General features: G+C 43.2%; 1 protein-coding gene across 1 annotated transcript in view; it reads left to right on the plus strand.

Annotated features, from left to right (window-relative positions):
* The first annotated feature begins 3215 nt into the window (after positions 1–3215).
* LOC114690480 overlaps positions 3216–22055 on the plus strand; it is a 33796-nt gene continuing 14956 nt past the window's right edge. The window contains exons 1-2 of the mRNA XM_037201020.1: positions 3216–3428; positions 18053–18249. Of these exons, the coding sequence (XP_037056915.1) occupies positions 3361–3428; positions 18053–18249 (265 nt within the window). The 5' untranslated portion in view covers positions 3216–3360. The remainder of the gene's footprint in view (positions 3429–18052; positions 18250–22055) is intronic.

Consider the following 22055-nt stretch of genomic DNA (forward strand, 5'->3'; position numbering starts at 1 on the left):
ATAGGAGGTGGGAACACCAGATCGGCAGCAGACCCGACCTCTCAACCACAGCACTCCTGTATCTCCCTGTGCTTGTATCTGAGCTTCATTCTGTCCCTGCACAGAGACCTGAGGGCAAGGAAGGGGGCGGGCGCACCCCAGGGAGACAAGATGCTAAGCAAATAAGGACAATCCCGTACCAAGCACCAAGCACCATGGCTCAATCTTGCATAAGTACTGGGCATCCTTTGCCACCTGGGGAGATGTGAATAAAGGTGGAGGCATGGCCTTCAGAAGGATTTGGACATTTAGTATTTTGATTCTATGCTTAATATTTAAGCCTTAGTCCCTGAGGTTAATTATGTTTACATATATCTTCCTTAATGTTTGTTGAGTAACGAAGAGCATTGCATTTGGTGATGGAATTTAGCAAACTGGGGTCTGTGAAATGACCAATCTTCCACAAATTTTATCCCCCCCCCCCACACACACAAAGGACAATGTCTTATTGGTCCTTTTCTCCAGCACCTCCATCACTGTCCAGTATTTGAATGCAACTGTTGCTATGAGATCTAGCCCAGCCTGGGCCACGTAGTAAGACTCTGTCTCTAAATAAATAAAGAATAAATAAATCTACCGATTGGCTAAAAACAAGAATATATTACAGGACACATAATAGGTGACATATTCCAAAGGAACATATTGTTAACTGTCTGAATGCAAGTACAATAACACATAAATAATAAAATATGTATTATAGTGTCTTAGTGTTGGCATGGAGTTTTCTTTTTTTTGTTGTTTTTTGTTTTTTGAGACAGGGTTTCTCTGTGTAGCTTTGCGCCTTTTCCTGGAACTCGCTTTGGAGACCAGGCTAGCCTCGAACTCACAGAGATCCGCCTGCCTCTGCCTCCCGAGTGCTGGGATTAAAGGCGTGTGCCACCACCGCCCAGCAAGTTTTCTTAATGAACAAACATATAAAGTAGAAGAAGATCTGTTACAAGCTCTAAGGGTTCTTTATCTTTTTTACCTGAATCCATAAAGGTACTCTTGGCTTGAGGAATTTCACATTCTTCAGCACTTCTTTCAGATATGTATGAGGTTGTTGGAACATTCTTTTCCATCTGTGTGATCTTGTTTACGAACCAGATCACAATCAGGGGGAAAGTAAAAATGAGTTCCAGAAATGCACTTCTAATACCTTAAATATATGGTTGTTCTAGTTGGCATTCTGTTGGTGTGATGAACACCATGACCAAAAGCAACACTGAGGAGGAAAGGGTTGATTACAATTTACAGGTTACAATCTAAAATCGAGACAAGGGGCAAGCCAGGGCATGAGTTCAAAGCAGGAGCTTAAACAGAAACCGCAGAGGAGTGCTGCTTACTAGATTGCTTCCTCTGGCTTTCTCAACTTCCTTCCTTATACAACCCAGGCCCACCTGCCTAGGAATGGCACCACCCACAGTGGGCTGGGTCCTCCTACATCAATCAACAATCAAAAAAATGTCACCCCAAGTCATGATCATAGGCCAATCTGATGGAGGCAATTCCTCAACTAAAGTTCCCTTTTCCAAGGTGTGTCTAGGTTTGTGTCAGACTGACAAAATGAACTATGACAAAGGTTATGACAAGCAATAGTAACAGCTTGAGGGAGAAAAATTAAAGCAGAAACTGACTTGACCAAAGTTCTTTCTTGCCATTAAAATGCTCAAAATTTAGGGTCCTGATAAACCTGAAGAGAGAGCTGGGATGGAGTTTAGGTGGTCGGGTGCTTGCTTAGCAAGTTGAAGTAAGCTACCCATTGAAATCCTTGTTAAACAGAATAAGTAACTCTAAAAGAAACGTGTGAGAGGGGAAGGAAACGCACTGGAGAGAATTGGCTTATCTGAATGGAAATAAAGAATTGAAACAAGGCACAGAAAAACAAAAAAAATCAATCCAAACAAAATGTAATCAGAACAAAGAAACATAAATTATAATTTTTAAAATATTCATAAAAATTAAGATACTTTAATCATAGAATTTCAGATTAAATAAACTTCAGACTATAACATTATTTAGTGAAATGGAAAGCTATTATGTAATATACCGGAAAACTAACAAATTTGAGGTTTAAACATTGGTTTGAAACATTCCCAAGCCAGTATTTTACTTTATGTGTTTGTGTGTTTGTTTGTTTGTTTGTTTATAAAACAGCAATGTGTTGAAAGTGAAAACCACCAACAGAAGTATAAAACTGTGAATGTTTCAAGTGTGAAGTCAACATTAAATTATTGCAAATTGATTAAGTCATCGAAAAATTAACAATGATGTTGGAAGTTAAACATACAATACTTATTGTGATCACATCTGTAGAACATTCTGCCAACTCTTCAATAATCTGCATTCTTTCCAATTATCCAGGGAATATTTTTAAAGACAACACATTCCAGGCCAAAACGGACATTTCCATGAATGTTTTTAAAGCCACATAGATTATAAAAGCTGACCATAATATAGCAAGATGGGAACTGAATTCCAGAAAGGCAGAAGAGATAGTAGAAAGAGGAGGAGGAAGAGGAAGAAGAAAGAAAGAGGCATGGCCTTCTGAAAAAGAAAGTGTTGGGAGAAGAGGGAAGATGAGAGGAAAGGAGAGGGGAGGGGAGGGGAGGGATGAGGAAAGGCAGAGGGAGAGGGGACAGAGACACAGAGAAATTAAGAATTAGACAAACATAGTCTTGCGTATCTGGAAGCTTAAAAATGGTTTTAAATTCTTTATGGGTCAGAAAGGAAGCCATGATGAAAAGTATGAACACTGTGAACACTGTGCATTTGATTTGATTCACATGGTCACCTTTGGTAACACAGTAAATGCCATGTAGTGGTTTCCGCAACCACGGTTGCAGCTCTGATAGTTACTGCTGCTGACGCAGGGACCTCCCCTACTCTCGGATGTGGACAGAGTTCTAAGTTAAAGGAAGCACACAACCCAGGAGTTTTTAAAACATCAGATGCTCCTGAATTAGAACAATGCAAACAAAAGCAGGGCTGTGTGTTTGCAGCCCATCCAGTCCTCAGTCAACCAAGGAAAACTCTTCCTTCAAATATCACGGGCTGTAGAACACAGGGGGGCAAATGTGCAGAGGTTGCACAGAGCTAACATCTGTTCTATAGTTTCCACTCTGTGGAATCCTAGGGATGACATTGCCAACACCCTTTCCATCACATCATAATGTCAACATTCCAAAGGAGTCCAGAGCCTCAGAGTCAGGATCTAGGATGCCAGAGAAAGGATGGAGAGCAATCCCCACAAATCCTGGGGCTTTGTATAAAGGCAACGGCTAAGAAGGAAGAAATAGCAAAGCCTTGCCACCACTGTTGAGTCTGGGTACCATCCTAAGAATGTCCTATTTCAATAATTGGAAGAGCACCCAAATGAGCCAGAGCTTGATGTCACATGACAGCATCAGGTAATTGCTCCTCTCTTTCCCTTTGCGTCAACAGGGGTGAGCAAAGGATGTGGGTAGCACAGATTTCCTGAGGCAAAAGATTTAGTCAGTCAGCCAACCAAATATATATATATAAATTCTCTCATACAATATATCCCAACCATAGTTTCCCCTCCCTCCTCTCCTCCAAGTCTCCCCCCAGAGCCATGTTTTTAATACAGGCAAAGACAACACATTATTAAAGGGATACTTTTGTTCTGTGGATAGATATTTTTCTTTGTATTGATTTCCTTTAATGTGATTATATTGGAAATTACTTAATAAGTAAAAGTACTGATTATGTTAGGTGAAAGCCACCTGCCACACTTACCTGAAGACTCCACAGCACACAATGAAGGTTCGGGAAAGGATCAAGCTTGGGAGAGAAAACACCCCCCCCCCCAAATGTCAAAATTTACACAGAACACTCAGACTTTTTTCTAAGAAGATGAAATTCATTATAATTGTTTTTTATACAAGGTCTCACTATGTAGTTTTGGCTGGCCTGGAACTCACTATGTAGACCAGCCTAGACTAGAACCAGCAGAGATTCTCCTGCCTCTGCCTCATGAGCACTGGTATTAAAAGCATATGCCACAACAGCTGTCTCATTATTTCCTTTTGAAATCATACTCTGTTCCTCTGGAGCCCCCATCTATCCTAACGGCAGAGAAGAATGAAAATTGTTAATGGAGGATTACTTCTGCTGCCCCTGTTAGAAACAGGTCACCCTGAGATGAACTCAACTTCATTGAGAAAATAGCCACTTAATTCAAAGGATACAACTTTCCTTCTCAGAAGTCCCTTTGGCCATTCCTCCTCTCCAAACACAGGTCAAGAAAAAATGACTAAATATAATTTCCAGAAGATAGAAAAAGGAACTAGAAAGCATTGTTTATGGAGGAAGAGCAATTCTGGGCAGGTCCAACCAGTCACTGAGAAGACTGCAAGCTCCCCCACTTTACCAGGTAGAAAAGAAAACAGAAGTGTCCTGTGGCAAAGGTCCTTGGAGCCTTTGGTGCCCCCAACATATTGCCTACATACTAGCATATGACTAGTGTTTGCTGGAGTTTAGCTGATTCCACTGTCCTTTTTGCTGAGTCCTGCTGACATCTGCTACTGATGCCCAACATCACTCAGACCCATGCTCTCTATGCCCTCTTGTGTACTTGCCCTGGTCCCAAGCCTGTACCAGGACAGTGTTGTCCTCAACATGTTGGTGACTTCTGACCAAGGCAGCAGGAGATCCAGACCACAAGGACCCTTCTTGGCCATGGTGGAGACATTGTGGGAATGCTAGGGAGGATTGGCTCTCCTACACAGCCTGTAAGGGTCCTTGAGTCTCTAATGTGCTGTCCCAAGTTTGTTTAATCATGGCAGAGTGGAGAAGCTCACAGTAATTCTGCAGTGACCCGTTATGCCCTCTCAAAGTCTCTCTGCTTCCTCCCTCCTCCCTTGCCAATGTTTTCCATTTCCTCTTCTTTCTACCAGAAATTTCCATTAGTCAATTTCTCTGCTTGCTCTATATGGTGACATTGATCTTACATGATCTAACTGGACTCCTTACATTAAAAAAAAAAACAAACCTATTTTCCTTCTTCATAGAGGCTTATTTCTAGAATGAAATCTTGCTGTAGACTAAAAATGCCCTCTTGATATTTAGGACATTAAACCTGACCCCTTTGTTTTCACTTCACACTGTAACCATCCTAATTTTCTCCACTCTTTCGGACACTTAACACTTTCCATTTATTCAAAATAGGATGAGCCAAGACAGGTCGGGGGCGGGGGAGAAGGGCTGTAACCCACTTATAATTCCAGGACCTGGGAAGCTGAAGCAAACGGGATCACGGGTTCAAAGACAGGCAGAACTTTGAAACAAAAGGGGACTGGGGAGGGAAGAGGGAAAGGAAGGAGAAAGAGAAGGAAAAGGGAAATGCAGAGGGGAAATCAAGCTAAAATAAATCAAAACAAGATACCATAGAAGTGTAGAACTATTGCAAGAAACTGATTGACTGTGTAATTGCTATGAACCCAAGGCCCAAGGCCTGCTGAACTCAGGGAACGGGCATCAAACTCAGGAGAGCATGCACAAAGACAACCTTCCATCAAGGTCTTCTGGATCCCAAGCCCCCTTCTCAGGGAAGGATGGAAACACCACTGCCCTGTTTTCTTTTCTTTCTTTCTCCCTTCCTTCCTTCCTTCCTTCCTCCCTCCCTCCCTCCCTCCCTCCCTCCCTCCTTTATTTCTTTCTTTCTTCCTTTCTCTCTTTTCTTGTCTTTCTTTGTTTCTTTTTTGTTTTGTTTTTTAGAGACAGGGTTTCTCTGTGTAGCTTTGGTCCCTTTCCTGAAACTCACTATATAGCTCAGGCTAGACTCGAACTCACAGAGATCTGCCTGGCTCTGCCTTCTGAGTGCTGGGATTAAAGGCGGGTGCCACCACTGCCTGGCCTTCTTTTGAGCTTCCTCTGGAGCAGCTCATTGGCCCAACTTAGCTGGATGCCAGAGACAAGTCAGTGTTGTCTATGCATGTAGCTGTCCCTGGAGGACTGGTTCATGCACAGATGCTCAAGACCCACATATAAATGGTGTAGCATTTCATTTGTGCAGAGTATGGCAATCAGTACAGCGGCCAGCAACTGTTCAGTGTGCAGAGGATGAATAACTGTGAAGTGGTCATTCTGCCTGGATGAGATATCCATAGCAGGCCCTCTCTTCATGTGGCTCAGAAAATATTGGATAAGAGGGGACAGAGAGGTGGTAAGAGCCAGAGATCAGGGAGGACTTCTGAGAAGCCATGTCTTCTGGACACATCAGAGCCATGCTATTCATGAGCCCACAGCAGCTGTGGTGATCTGCTTGAGACTCACGTAAGATCAAGCCCACCAGTGTTCTAACAGAGCTGGGAGCTCAGGCAGTTGGAAGCTGCCTGGAGAGGGAGAGTCAGTTTTCTTCAGGGAGGTGGTGGCCTTTGTTGGGTTGTCCATGCTCCAGTGGATGACCCAACACCCATGCACACGAGGACAGTACTGATTGGACTCAGCAGGATCTGAAGAGCAGTCATAAAGATGAATGTGGTGGGGGATCTGGAGAGAGTTGGAGGGGGAATGGGGAGTTGATATGATCAACACATATCATTTACACATATGAAACCATCAAAGGATCAATTTAAAAACAGGGAAAAACTCCCAGTGTAGCATCTGCATACCACCTATGCACACTCAATCATCCTGATACAATGGAAATCATGGTTATGCCGAGTAGTTTAGGAGATGAGGTCATGGAAAGTAAGCCTTCCCATGTGCAGGACCAATGCATTTTTTTTCCCTCTGAAGCCTTTCAATCCATAGCTGCCTGAACCTATGTGTGCAGAATCCTTGGATGTGGAGAGAGTTACCTGAGATTTGGACAATGCATTAGAATCACCCAACATATCTCAACAAATAGCAGCTCCATGTACCCAGTCACTCGTGAGAAGCTTAAGAGAATCTGTGTGTTTGGTGCGTGCATGCATGCATGTATGTATGTGTGTTCTGATGTATGCCTGTGTACAGGTTTATTTGTGTGTCCACGTGCAGGGAGATGGATGCACACATATGTGCATGTGGAGGCCAGAAGCCAGTGTCAGGTGTCTCCTCTTCATTCGCCACCTTACTTTTTAAGACAGAGTTTCTCGCTGAACCCTGTATCAAATTTACTGAAGATGGGCTGGCCAGGGAGCTCTGGGGGTCCACTTATCTCCATCTGCAGGACGATAGGGATGATCCAAAGTCAGACCCTCATGTCTCGTGGCAAGCACTTGACCAACTGCACCACCTCTGCAGCCCCAGGAAACATTCTTAATTCCTCACTGTCTTACCCCACTGAACCACGAGGAAATCTTGTAGAAACCACTTCCAAACACGTAAAGTTGTCAGCACCCTCCTTCATGCTGACTAGACTACACAGCCCACCTCTGCCTTCTCCAAGAGGACATGTGTCCTTTTTCCTGCTTCTCCAAGAACCAACAGGGTTATCAGGAAGGTCACTTTGACACCCACTACTTGGCAAAGCTTTTTGGTGGTAACCGTGGCTAGTCTCTGTTCCCTCCTGGCAAATCTGTTTATGTTGGTGTTACATCATCTCCTTAAGAGCCTTCTAGGGGTGAACAACACTACCATCCCCAGGTTGCAGATGGGGTAACTGAGGCTAAAAGAGCTCAGGAGCCAAGGAGATACCAAAGAAATATGACTATGAGCTGCTTAAAGGTCTAACACTGAAACCAGATTGAGCCAGGCCTGTAGCTGGGAAGGGAAGACAAGCATGGGAAAAGATGGCCTCCAAAGTGATGGCTGAGGTGGCTGCCTGAGAAGGGTGCGTGTGCGTGTGCATGTACGTGTGTGTATGTGTGCGTGCACGTGTGTGTGCGTGTGTGTATGTGTGCGTGCGCGCGTGTGTGTGTGTGTGTGTGTGTGTGTGTGTGTGTGTGTGTCTATGTTCTAGTGTTAACAATCTACATTATATAGGAAAGGGCCTATTTTGGCCACTGAAATTTTTCTTTATTTATATGTGTATGTAATGTGTGTACATGCAGATTGCATTCATATGTGTCCATATACCTTTGGAGGCCAGAGGACAAGCTCTAGCATCATTCTTCAGGTACTATCCATCTTGTTTTATGAAGCATGAGCCTGGAACTTGCCAAGTCGGGTGAGCCTCAGGGATCCGCCTGACTTCCCAGCATTAGGATAGCCTGCTCATGCCATCATGTCCAACTTCAAACAAACAAACAAACAAATAAACATGGATTCTGAGGATCAAACACAGGTTCTCAGTCTTGCAAGGCAAGCACTTTACCAATTAAGTTATCTCCCTAGTCCCTCCTCACCTCTCTCTGATGGTATATCACTATGGAGCCTAGGATAGCCTCAAACTTAGGATATTCCTGCCTCAGCCTCCTGATTCTCTTGGATGCTGGTATTACAAGCACATCTCATTCATACCTGTAACCTACCCATCTAGCCATACTCATCTACCCTTAATTGTTTAATTTTAAATTTTTAATTGAATTTGAAAACTGAATGCATGCAACAGGCCAGGAGTTTCCAGTTTACAAGCATTGCTGGATTAGAGTTGACTCACCCATCATTTCAACATCCTCCATTCATGACATCAGGGCTATAGTCCTTCAGGGTTCCAAACACAGACTGCATTTCCTGTCAAACTGACAGCCACGTTTGAAGCTCAATTATTATAATATGGTGGTCATAATAGACTTGGTGGTTTCCAGCATGAGTTAAGTAGCATGCTAAGCGCTTTACACGAGTTATAGCCGTTACCCTTCACAACAACCTGGCAATTTGCATATCTATAATTATCCATACTTTACTGATGACAACACAGCGTTCAAAGACATGAAGTTACAAGCCTACAGTTACACAGTAGAAAACAGCAGAGCTCAGCACTGAACTCAGGCTTCTCTCCCACTCCAAAACTCAAGTGCATTTTACCAAACGAACAGAACTAGCCCTGCACAACACCAAAATTCTAGACCCCCAAACCAGAAACCCCTTGTAACCCTCCATTCTTCTAAGTCAGGTGTCTTGCCCTCTGTCCTCCCCAAAATTATGCATTCTGCTCTGCCGACTGCTAACCAACCATCCAAATATTGTACTTCCTAAAGCACCACGGACACTGTCAGAACAGCAAACAGAAACTGAGATAAGCCGAGCGAAGCACAGGACAGCGTGTCCTCGGCAGTAGACAGGCTGGCAGCAAAGCAAACTGTGAAATTTAATAGGAAGGCAGCTCTGCTGGAGGATGCTATGAGGGACTCCAGGGCTTTCACCTTTTGTTTAAATACTTGGTTCGGAAAGAAAAAAAATCATCTGGAAGAGTAGATTTTAGAAAGCGGAGCTATACATCCTGAAACTCCAGGGACGGTGCTAAATGAACAGATTGTGCTATCTTAGAGTGTCGGGTGCACTCTGTCTTTTATTACCTATCTGTTTGGTGAGGAGAGAGAGCGAGAGACAGAGAGACGGAGAGACAGAGAGAGACAGAGAGACACAGACACACAGAGAATCTGGTTTTTCTTTCCACCATATGGCTCCCAGGGATCACGCAGGTCCTCGGGTTTGGCAGCAAGCACCTTTACCCGCTGACCATCTTGCCAGCTCACTTTTTTCACTTTTGAATCACCGTTCTCATTCTTTCTAGGCGCTCTGGCCATCCCTTTCAGCACAGCCTTCACTCTCCCTGCACCTGCATGTCCTCTGGCTCATCTAGTTCAAAAGCAGGAACAAGATCTGACCAGGCAGGCCGCAAGAAAGAGAAACCTGTGATTACCCACTTCCGTCCGCTCTGTCATTTGCTAAACGTATTGTCAATACTTGAACTGCCTCTAATGCCCCAGACTAGGCGTCTCAAGCTCTGTGATCTGTTCTTTGAGTATTGCTAGCATTGCTTTGAGTCACAGCAATAAACGACAAGGCTTGACATTCAAACAATGTGTTGCCATAAGGCATCATTTCTTTATAACACTAGTAACAGGTTTCCCCAACTTATGAGCTCCTATGTCTTCACCCACAGCCTTCCTATGAAAACCCTTCTTTAAGAGTTTTCTGGCATCCAACAACACCAACAACCCTGCTGCTCATTTCCAAACACTAGCAGTGGGACTGGGAAGTCATCTCAGTGGGCAAAGTGCTTGCCTTGCGAGCATGGAAAGCAGAGTTTGATCACCAGAATGCACATAAAAATGCTGGCCATAGTGATGTTCGCCTGCAATTCCAACACTGGGGAATTCAAAACAGGAGGATCCCCTGGACTCACTGGTCAGCCAGTATAGCTTAACTGGTGAGTTTCCAGGCAACGGGAGATGAGATCTCAAAGGAAGTGGATAGTGTTCCTGAGGAGGCCACAGAAGGTTGTCCTCTGGCTTCCATACATATACATACATATGCAGAGACTTGTGTACCAGAATGTAAACATGAACACATAAATATGTAAAGAAATACACTTAAGTCTCTCTTTCGTCAATCCCCTCAATCCAGTGTATCAGCAAGTCTCATCAGTGTTACCTCCAAAACCATCATCCAGCCAGCCTCCCTTCTCTACATCCTGCAACACCGGTCCTGTGTGCTCTACCAAATCCCACCTTCTCCCTCCCTCCCTCCCTCCCTCGCTCTCTCCCTCCAGACTTCATCCTTCTCTTCAATCTACTCCTCAAAGGTCAGCCAGATTAATTTTCATAAAGTACAAATTCCACCATGGCACGTTTCCCCCCTTGTTCCATCACTTTCAGAATAAGATCTAAAGTCACAGTCAATACTCATAAGGCCTGTGCAGCCTGGCTCAGGCTTCTCTTTGGCCTGTCTCAGCCACTTCCCATCTCAGCCACTCTGACCACAATGGCTTCTCTCTGTCCCCCAAATATTCTTAAACTCTGCTTCAAGGACTTTGTTTACCCCTTGTACACTGTGCAATCTCCAGGCTCCATCTGGGTGGCTGCTCCAAGCCTCAGGATCTCCGCTTCCAATGCTGTTGCTGAAGAGCCTTTTCCAACCTCCCCATTTCAGCTACTCCCTCTGTAGCGCCTGCATTTCTTTCTGGCAGCTTCCATAAAGTGCAGTTACCTTACTGACCTATTTACTGACTTTGTCCTGCTGTACCTCTAACATATAGCATAGGTCCTGGGAGACAGAACAGATAACAACAAATAAGCAGATAAATAAATAAATAAACAAACAAATAAATAAATGTTACCACATAGAGCTGATGGATAACACGCTCCACTTTCAATAAAGCATGTGTGAGAAACAAATGAACAAAAAAGGGGAAATACCACTACTTTTAATAAAGAAAAGCTTGTTAAGATTGCAGAAGGTATTTTCTGGTTACATGGAGGGGAGTGGTAATAAACACGCTTACTTTCAGAGAGATAGAAATCTGGCCACATCCTTTTAGTTCCTGGATTTGGGGTCTTTTGAAAATTATTATTTTCTCCTCAATATTTTATTAGCATAATTTTTAAGTGTCAGTAGCTTCTGGAAGAGCATCTCAGCTCCCTGGCAGCTCCTGGATGACTCCATTCCTCTTGACAAGGCCTGACTTAATTGAGTCCTGTGGGCTCAGAGCATTTGCATATGTGTCTAATAAGGTAGAGTGCCAATGCCTCACTGCTACTTTGTAAACAAGAATTCCAAGGTATGTGGCGCACTTTCAGAATGGGCCCCTGGAGAAATGCATAATCACTTATTTATTGAGTGTAGATTTCCTTAATTTGCCAAAATATGCCTCAGGGTTGTCAGTTCAAATGTCACAGCTTGCTAGAAATGTTGAGGAATCCATTGAGTGGACACAGAGCAGATGTTTTCCTATGCTTAACAATTTTGTTTTCCTTTGGAAAAAAAAATGCCTAGTTTCCCACCGCTGTGTATACAGGAACTGCTTAAGCTGAGTCTTTGGAGAGGAAGAAGAGGCACATCAGAAGGGAGTATAGGCTTTGGAAACCACTTGTCAGAAACCAAGTTCAAACCCATAAAAGGAAAATAGCACGACTTTTTACATCTGGATGCAAGAGGAAAATGTCAGGTTCCTGTCCCAGAATCCGTGTGTGTATTTCAGAGACAGAGAAGGACAGAAGGAGTCATCTAGGAGTCTGTTATTTCTCAATCCCAGTGAACCCAGCTAGGATGATGGTGTTCAAACCTAGTTTCTTTGGTTTGGGCAGAAAAAAATTAATTAAATCCAAGAGATATATTATCATTTAATACTCCTACAGACGGACTAACCTCAAAATACCAAAGAAAAGTTACGTCCTGTCTTCTGAGTCTTGACCCAATTACTGGATACCCTGACTCAATCCTAAAAAACTTTAACTAACCTCAGACTAACCTGACCCCACCCCAGAACACTCTTAACCAATCCCAAGACAGCCTGGTTCATTCAATCCCAGGACACCTTGACCCAATCTCAGGACAGCCTATCTAACCCCAGAATACCTTTGGCCAGTACTAAGATATTCTGACTCAACCCCAAGGCACCCTTAATCAACTCCAGACATAATCTTCTCAGATATAAATGCATTCTTTTGATTTTCTGGTCATTACTGTGGATTTCAGGTTTCTCAAAAAGATGTAATACAAGTCAGGCCTAGTGGTACAGGCCTGTAGTCATAGCTACTCAGGAAACTGAAAAATGGTGATTCCAAGTGCAACTGGTGGCATTAGCAAGACCCTGTCTCAAAAGTGAAAATAATGCTTTTTTTTTTTTTTTAAAATCTAGTTGGGGTTAGGAATGTGGCTCTATTAGTAGAATGCTTGCCTATACACACAACACACACAAAAACAAAACAAAAAAATCCCTGAGTTCAGTGCCCAGCACCATATAAATAGACATGGTGGCACACATATGTGATCCTAGCATTTAGGAGGTAAAGTCAGGAGGATTTGAAGTACAAGGCTATCCTCAGCTACATAGTGAGGCCAGCTGGGACTGCATGAGACCCTATCACAAAAAAAAAGGAGAGAAGGGGGAAAAAAAAAAGGAGAGAAAAAAAAAAGGAGAGAATATAGTTTAGCCATCAGTAGAGACATTGCCTATTCTACTTCAAATCCTAAATTTAGTTCTCTCTCTCTCTCTCTCTCTCTCTCTCTCTCTCTCTCTCTCTCTCTCTCTCTCTCTCTCTCTCTCTCACACACACACACACACACACACACAAGCATGCCTCAACTCTCCCTCCTCTGTAGTTAATATTTTCAATCACTTGCTTTTGTTTCTCTCTACCCTCATCCACCCACTCTGCTCCCATCTGCCCATCAAATACAGATTGTCTACCTCCTGCCAAGTGCAGCACCATGTGACAGAGAGACAACTGTACTCAAAGTAAGCAGAAACTAGGACCTCACAGAACCAACCGATAACCTCATAAACGAGTAGACATGTGACCTGACCATTACAGTGTAGCTGGCTTTATAAAAGTGAATTTATTCACAATGCATTGGTGATCAAAGGAAAGATGGGTCTGCATCTGGAGGTAGGAGTGGGAGGTGTCACGGACAGTAGACGAAGGAAGTGACCCTCGGTAGTCCCAGGAGAATGGGGTCAGGAACAGAGTTGACAGAAGGAAGGACACCACTGTGTTCTGGATGGAGTGAGAAACTTGGGCCAAGTCAAAAAGGCTCAGGCGTCTGAAACATCACTAGGAAAAGAGTCACAGCAAGGACAGAGATGGGAGCAGATCTGAATCAGGGAGAACGGGAGGACTCTTATAGAGTGAGGTGAAGGGTGCTTGGGAGTCCATGTTTGAATATCCATGTTTGAAGATCCTAAAAGATACAAAGTGATCCAATGCAGAAGAAAAAGTCCACCCCTAACGGCATGAAGGAGGAAGATTTGCTTCTGTTCACGATCTCAGCGTTGGGTGAGTCGGCTCCATTGTCTCTGAGCCTGATGTCAGAATGTCAAAGCATCACAGTGAAATAGTCATCATGGTAAGGAGTGGGCCCAAGTATAAAGCTGCTCATCTCATCATCAGGCTGCAGAAAGAGAAGGGGAGAGGAATACCACAAGTTGGGTATCTTCAATGTATGGGTTTGGGGGGAAACATCCCAGATCAAAAAATTGGTCTGATTTGAATATGAAATGTCTCCCCATAGAACTCATGAGTTTAAATGCTTGGTCACCAGCTGGCAGTGTAACTAAAGCTTTAATGATCCCACCCAGCTCCTGTGGTCCCTCACACCTGCAGTTGCTCAGACCCAAATGAACACACAGAGGCTTATAGTAATTACGAACTGTATGGCCTAATGGCTCAGGCTTCTTGCTAGCTAGATCTTACATCTTAAATTAACCTATTTCTATAAAATCTATACCTTGCCATGTGGCTTGTGGCTTACCAGTATCTTATATCTTGCTTCTCATGGCGGCAGCTGGCAGTGTCTGTCTCCTCAGCCTTCCTATTCCCAGAATTCTCTTCTCCCTTGTCCCACTTATACTTCCTGCCTGGCTACTGGCCAATTAGCACTTTATTCATTAACCAATCAGAGCAACACATTCATAGCATATAGAGCAATATCCACAGCACTTCTCCTTTTCTTTTTTTTTCAAAAAGTAAGGTTTTAACTTTAACATAGTAAAATTACATATAGCAAAACAATTATTAAGCAAGAATTACAGTTACAATATCTAGTCTAGTGCTGAAGAGATGGCTTAGGGGTTAAGAGCACTGACTGCTCTTCCAGAGGTCCTGAGTTCAATTCCCAGCAACCACATGGTGGCTCACAACCATCTTTAATGAGATATGGTGCCCTCTTCTGGCCTGCAGTCATACATGCTGTATACATAATAAATAAATCTTTAGTCGGGTGATGGTGCACGCCTTTAATCCCAGCAATTGGGAGGCAGAGCCAGGCAGATCTCTGTGAGTTTGAGGCCAACCTGGGATACCAAGTGAGTTCCAGGAAAGGTGCAAAGCTACACAGAGAAACCCTGTCTCAAAAAACAAAACAACAAACAAACAAACAAAAAACAATATCTCGTCTATTTATAATATCTAGTCTATTTATATTTGGCATCTATATCTGACTTATATCTTTCATCATAACTAAGGAAATTAAACTATCTAGTCTTCAACTACATCAAAGACCTCAGAAGGATATAATATTACCTAAGAAATGAGAGAAGGATGTAAGCAAGTTTCAGGAATCTTTTTTTTTTTTTTTTTTTTTTTTTTTTTTTGCAAAGAGTAGACAGAGACAGCTGGCAGCCTGGACAGTCATCCAAAGTTTCTCTGTAAAGTTGAGGCATCTGTCTTCAGCCCACAGGCCTAGAGTCTCTCAGTCACTTCTCTCTGTGTCCTGTAGAATGTCTGGCAGTTTTCTCTGCAAGGTAGAAACATGAAGGACCATTTCACCAATCAAAGTTCAGTGGTCACCTTCCTATGGGTCCCGCATGTCCAGTAGATACATCATTTTGTCAAGCAGTCTAGGCAAGAACAGTTTCTTGCCCAAATGACTATTTTTGCCAAGAAGAAGATAAACTCGATAAAGAATGTCTTCAGTGCCAATCCTCCTCTCTGAAGTAAACCAGTGCTGCCAGGAGCAGACATGTCCCACTGTCCAGAAAGTCTAAATTTTTAAAACATTTTAAATGCCATACTCTGTAGGTCTTTGAAGTGTTTGAAGATTACCTACCTAATTGAATTATATCTATGTATACATAGAAAACTTAACTTGACTATAAGTTTGACTATCATAGAAGACTAATTATTAATCTGTATTTTTTAATTATCCATTACAATCTAAATGAGTTACATAAACATAATATCTCAAATGAGAATAGAAATATATACAGTATAACAAAATTAAGTTTAAACTTGTATCAATAAACTAAAATCCATAGCAATGTAAAACATTTCTAGACAAGTTGTTGCTCTTTAAAAATAGGTTCATTAATCTACCCTTTCATCCTGTCATATCTATACCATATCCCCTCTTCTTCTTTAGAAAGAGATTGCATTTATAATCAACCTGTTTTAAATAAAAATGTTGGTTTTTCTCTGTCCTACACCAGAGGGCTCTTCTGATATGGAACAGAAGAATATCTCAACCTTTTCTTTTAGCAATATGCTTGGGTTTAGAGAAGGAATGAGCCAATTCCATCTCCAAAGCCAGCTTGGTATATTTGGGAATTTGGGCGTAGTTTCTCATACTACTTCCTGCTGGATGAGGGTGCTGTATTCTTATGGGGACACAAAGAAAATTTTAGGATTATGGAGTAGTCTGTGAGGCTGTATTGTCTGAGCCAGTTGCCTTGAAACCTTTCTAGATGTTGGATCATCTGAACCATGGTGTCATCGGAGACCTTTCAGGGGGTCTTGGCTGGTCAAACCTGATGTATCTTAATCTGGAACAAATCCATAGCCTCTTGCTTTCTGTGGAAACAAAAGCAGAGCCTCCTTTCCAAAGCAACATATCCTTAGATCCAAATTTTGAAGTCAAGGTGCCCTTAAAATATACAAATTGGTTTAACTGAGCAGCCTTTACAATCAAATGTCTTTCTGTAGTTAAAAATATCAAAGAAACACAATCCAGATTTTCTGTGTAATATCCATCTTTATGTGGCTTATTTTTTATACTACTTTTACTTACTCTTTAAAGACTTTATTTTTTAAAACTTTTTTTTTACATAACTGTCTATATTTATTTTCTTCTCTCTTCCAAGCCTACATATATTTTTACACACATTGTAAACCATTTAGAGGTTTATCCCATTGGAATCTGTCTTATTGTGAATCTATTGCTTTAAACTGTAGCATTCTCTGCCCACCTCAGCTTCCCACCATGAGAGTGGTACATTTACCACCAGCTCTGGGTCTGGAAGCCATGTATACCATCAACTCTCAGAAGCAGTGGGTCTATGCTTCTATCAAAGCAGCATGTAGCCCAGAAACCTCTTTTTTATTTGTCTGTACTAGCAAAGGCTAAATCCATGCAGTGTAATGTGCAGCTTGCAGATGCCTCATTCCCACCATGCTATAGGTCAAGCCCACATGCCAGGAACCTGCCATAGAGTAGCTCAAGCCCACAGACTGTGGCTAACTTGAGAGAGACAACTAGGAAGCTGTTTTTAGCTCCATTTTAGAATCTTCTTTCTCAGGTTTTAGGTGAAAACTCTTGCCCCATGTTCTGGCAACATTTGTAGGCAAAGTTTTCCTGGTCCCACCCGGCTCCTGCGGTCCCTCACTCCTGCAGCTGCTCAGACCCAAATGAACACACAGAGGCTTATAGTAATTACGAACTGTATGGCCTAATGGCGCAGTCTTCTTGCTAGTTAGATCTTACATCTTAAATTAACCCATTTCTATAAATCTATACCTTGCAACATGGCTCGTGGCTCACCAGTATCTTATATCTTGCTTCTCATAGTGGCAGCTGGCAGTGTTTCCTGACTCAGCCTTCCTATTCCCAGAATTCTCTTCTCCCTTGTCCCACTTATACTTCCTGCCTGGCTACTGGCCATCAGCACTTTATTTATTAACCAATCAGAGCAACACGTTCACAGCATACAGAGTGATATCCACAGCATGGCAGCTGTTTGGGAAGGTTCTGGAACTTTTAGCAGATGGAGCCTCACTGGAGGAAGTTGGTCATTGTGGTGGTTGTGGAGGTTAAATAGCCCTGCTGGGATGCCTGATGTTCATTTTCTGATGCCTAATGACTGATACAATGTGACCTGCCAGCCTCCCATTCTTGCTATTGTGGCTTCCACATTGTAATGCACTGTATCCTCTCAAACTGTGAGCCAAAATAACTCCTTCCTTTCTAACACTGCTTTTCGTCAGGTATTTGGTCATAGCAATAAGAAAAGTAACTAAAAAGTTGTAGCAGCTGGCATTACCACACCTCAGGACAGTGTGTTCACCCTCTCCCAGCAATGTCTTCTTCAAGAATCAGCTGACATTACCAACTTCTTTTCTGTCCACATTAAATCACTCTTCATGAAGTTAGAGGCCCCAGCTCAATCTCTTCCTCACTTGACCACATACGGGGTGAGTCATTTGTAGGTTATTGGGTCATTCCAAATGCACTTTATGGTGGACTTTATATTTTTGTCCACATTTAGGATTCCTCATGAGAAGAAAAAGGAGAACAAAAATCATGAAGATCTTCCAGAAGGCCATCACTCACCCCATGGTCAGATGCTGCAGGATGTGGAGGGTGTCTGGAGTGCTGGCAGCAAGACTAAGGAGGTGGGAGAAGATGGGGCTGCAGAGGAAGGACCTTTGCTCAGCAAAATAGAGCCACGCAAAGATGTGAAAGGTGGGAGCAGCCCAGCCCTGGTGTCCTTGTGGGCATAGGGGCTTAACCAAGACTCTGGAACTGGGGCCCCTGCCCAGGAGGAGGGCAAAGCTAGTGTCACAAGACAAGACCAATACATATATAATATGTAGTATATTATATATATATTATATATATTATTATAATTATATAGTCATTATTATATATAATATATATTATTATATATAATAGCAAGTCTGCTAAGCTACTACCATCCATGGGGAAACTTTGGCTCAAAGATTCTACTTTCCATATTACTTGCTTCTGTCATTGTTCTGATTAAATGCCTGACAAGGAGAGCCCAGGAATGGAAGGGTTTTATTTTCATATATTTATCTTTTAAAATATTTTTTATTAATTCTTTGTGAATGTCATATGAATATTTGCCATATTCACCCCAACTCCTCTCCCCAACTCTTCCCAGATCTACCTCTTCCAAATTTGTCTTCTTTTTAAAAAAATAATCTATTGAGTCCGATTTGTGTGGTCTATCTACTCTTGGGTGTGTGGTCACCCACGGGAGCATGGTCAACCTACCAGGGGCCACATCCTTGAAGAGAACTAACTTTCCCAGCAGCCATCAATAGCTCCTCAGCTAGGGGTGGGACTTCATACTCACCTCCCCATTCCAGGCAGAGATTTTGTCTGGTCTGCCCTTGCACAGTTCCTGTGCATGCTGTCACAACTGCTGTGAGTTCATGTGTGAAACTGCCCTGTTGTGTCTGAAGAACACTGTTTCAATCTAGCCATCCAATGCCTGTCACTCTTACAACCTTCCTGTCCTCTCATCCATGGTCATCCTTGAGCCTTGGGAGGAGGGATATAACATAGATGTCCCATTTAAGGCTAAGCACTTCAAACTGTGAACATTGACCGGGTATGGGTCTCTGCGTTAATCACCATCTACTACAAAAAAAAAAGAAGAAGAAAAACCTTCTCTGGTGAAGGTTGATAGATGTAGTATAGTGATAAGTCATTAGGAGTTGGTTTAATAGTGTGTCCACTTAGTAGAATAATAGTATTATGTTCTCTTCCAGGGCCCATTACCTGTCTAGACACAGATTCCTAGCCTGGTAATGGTGCCCAGGTATGAGTTTCATCTTGAGAGTGGGACTTAAATCCAATCGTCAAGTGGCTGGTTACTCCCATGATGTTCATACCACTGTTGCAGCAGTTATTATAGCTTAGAGCGTTCACAGCTTGGTAAGACTGATGGCTGCTTTTCCCCTCGGTAGCATGGATAACACCTTTCAGTACTATAAAAGTTGGTCAGTAGGGATGAAGCTTCCTTATAGCTTGTCTGTACCAATAACAGTGCCAGGCTTTTGTGGGGTAGGCCTCAGATCTTAAGATGCTGGTGCCACCATTGTACCGCTGAACATGTCTTGCAGGGCTGGTTGTTAATATCGTTCGAAGGGTTCACAGCTGGTCAAGATTTTACTTAATTAAAACAAACTCTCAGGGAGAGGATCTGACGGAAGCGTATGGCGCTTAGACTTTGGGGATACGTTGACTTAGGGGTCCCCAATTCTTTGTCCCTTACTTTGCTTTTGCATGTGTGAAGTTGGGTTCCTCCATGCTGAGTGGAGCTTCCAAACCTAACGAGGTTCAGACCTGAATCCCAGAAACATTCCCACAGAGAGAATGGCTGCTAGCCAATGAGAGTTCTCTTCAAGACTGAAGAACGAATCTTGCCTGGCGCCAAAAGTCTTCAGAGCCAAGGTGATGATGCTGTAACTGATGTGCATAACGGCCACCGAGGTGGAGACACGTCACACATGACCCCTCCTTTCTCTACTCTTACAAACTCTATTTTTTAATCAAGTGGGCTTTTATTCGTTTATTTTTGAGACAATGGTTTCTATTTATTCATTTATGTATTTCTAGACATGGTCTCATGGGTCACAAGATGGCCCCTTTTCACTCACTGTGTGACAGAGAGTGTCCTTGAACTCCAGAGCCTCCTGCTTCCACTTCTGGGGTGCTGGGATGACAGCTACGTACCACCAGATCCAGTTTACATCGGGGATCAAACGTGGGGCTCTCTGGACCCTAGGCAAGCACTCTAGCCACTGAAGTACCAAGTGAGCTACACCCCAGTTCTTCTAGCAGATTTTCCTTTCTCCCCGTTTTTGTCTCTTTCTCTCAGCCTCACCTCTTATCTACCCACAGAATGACTTTAGCACCAAAGACAAGGACTTTCCACCCTGGAGTTTATCCACATTGCCTGAGCCGAGAGAGCTCGAGAGAGGCAAACTGTCTTTACATTTTCATGTCTTTCCTCTAGTTAAAAGAATCAAACTCTTCTCAAATGCATAACGGGCCAACTAAGTGGGCCTCAACGACAGAGGGACAAACCAGGAAGTATCTTAAGGTCACAGCTGTCTGTGACCCTCATTTACAATCTGAAAGACAGAGGTCCCCTGGTCATGAACATGGAGCTAATAGTGCTAAAGAGACTGACAAAATGCATTTGCCAAATTCTCCCAATGACCTCCTGTGCCCCAGTCACCCAGAGTCCAGGCCAGGTTCACTTGATGAACACACTGCACACTTTTCTAAAACTTAACACTTTTGATCCCCAGGAAAATCCTCATTGCAGTGACATTCTGGTCCAAGAGAGCTATGACCCCACGACCCTGATAAGGAAGAGCTTAGAGAATGGACCACTTGCAAAGCTTGCTGTACTTCCTAGTCCTCAAGGAGAACTGTGGGTGAGGCAAAGAGGAGATATGACAGACATTCAATGGAGGTGGAAGGAGAAGGAGGGGAGCCCCCTTTACCTTGGGATAAGAGCTTTGGCCTTAAAGCAGAGAAAGCGAGATCATCAGAGCTTCGAAGCTGATGCTCACATCAAAGGCTCTACCCATCTCCTGTTAGTCACTTCCTAAGGGTCTCTATGAGTCCCCAGTTTTTCCAGATACCATATGCATCCATATCGATTCTCTTCCAGTTTTCCTGTCTTCCCAGTGTATCTTGCTCTCCAATTCTGTTTGGAGACCACGGTCCCTCTAGCTTTCTCACCTCTCCTACAGGCGTCGTTTATACTATCAGCTGAGTGACAGGAACTTCAGACAGAGCTTCAAATGAAAGCCACATTCTGTCTTTCACTCAGCAAATACTTTGAGCACCCACTGTGCATCAGGCACTGTTCCAAGAACTGAAAACATTCTGGAGGATAAAAACCAATAAAAACAGTCAAAGACATGAAGTGACTGTGTTATCCAGTCTCCTAGCCATCCCTGTCTTTTCAGAGAACAGTTCTGTGGGTGGGGAACTTGAGCATCCTTCCCATCCAAGGGTGGTCCCATCTGGGCCAAGGAAATCTTCTCAGGCGGTTGGCACTCCCTCCCTCCAAAAGTCGTGTTTGGGGAACATTTATCCTTGAGCCTGAGTTTAGAATCTAGTCACTGTGCTTTTTTCAAGGCTGGGTGTTTCTTATTTTCCTCCCATGTGAAAGTGATTAGACTTTTCTTCCATCTGGGGGTGTCCTCCCACTTCTGACCCCAAACGCTCAGGAAATTACAAAGCAAGTTTCCAATGGATACTTTTGCCAGGGCCAGGCAAGTTTCTACGTCTGCCAACTCACGCTCCCTTCATCTTGCAAGCCTGACATACCGGGAGGGAGGAGGAGGGGGAGCCGGGTGGCCTTCTTGGCCGTAGGGCTGAGGAGGGGCAGAAGCAAGATTGCCTTTCCTTACCTGATGAGGCACCTAGCGACATGTTAGTATTTCAAAAGGAATTTGTGTGTGTGTGTGTGTGTGTGTGTGTGTGTGTGTGTGTATGTG

This window comes from Peromyscus leucopus, chromosome 8b (genome assembly GCF_004664715.2).
Source record: "Peromyscus leucopus breed LL Stock chromosome 8b, UCI_PerLeu_2.1, whole genome shotgun sequence".
Lineage (NCBI taxonomy): Eukaryota > Metazoa > Chordata > Mammalia > Rodentia > Cricetidae > Peromyscus > Peromyscus leucopus.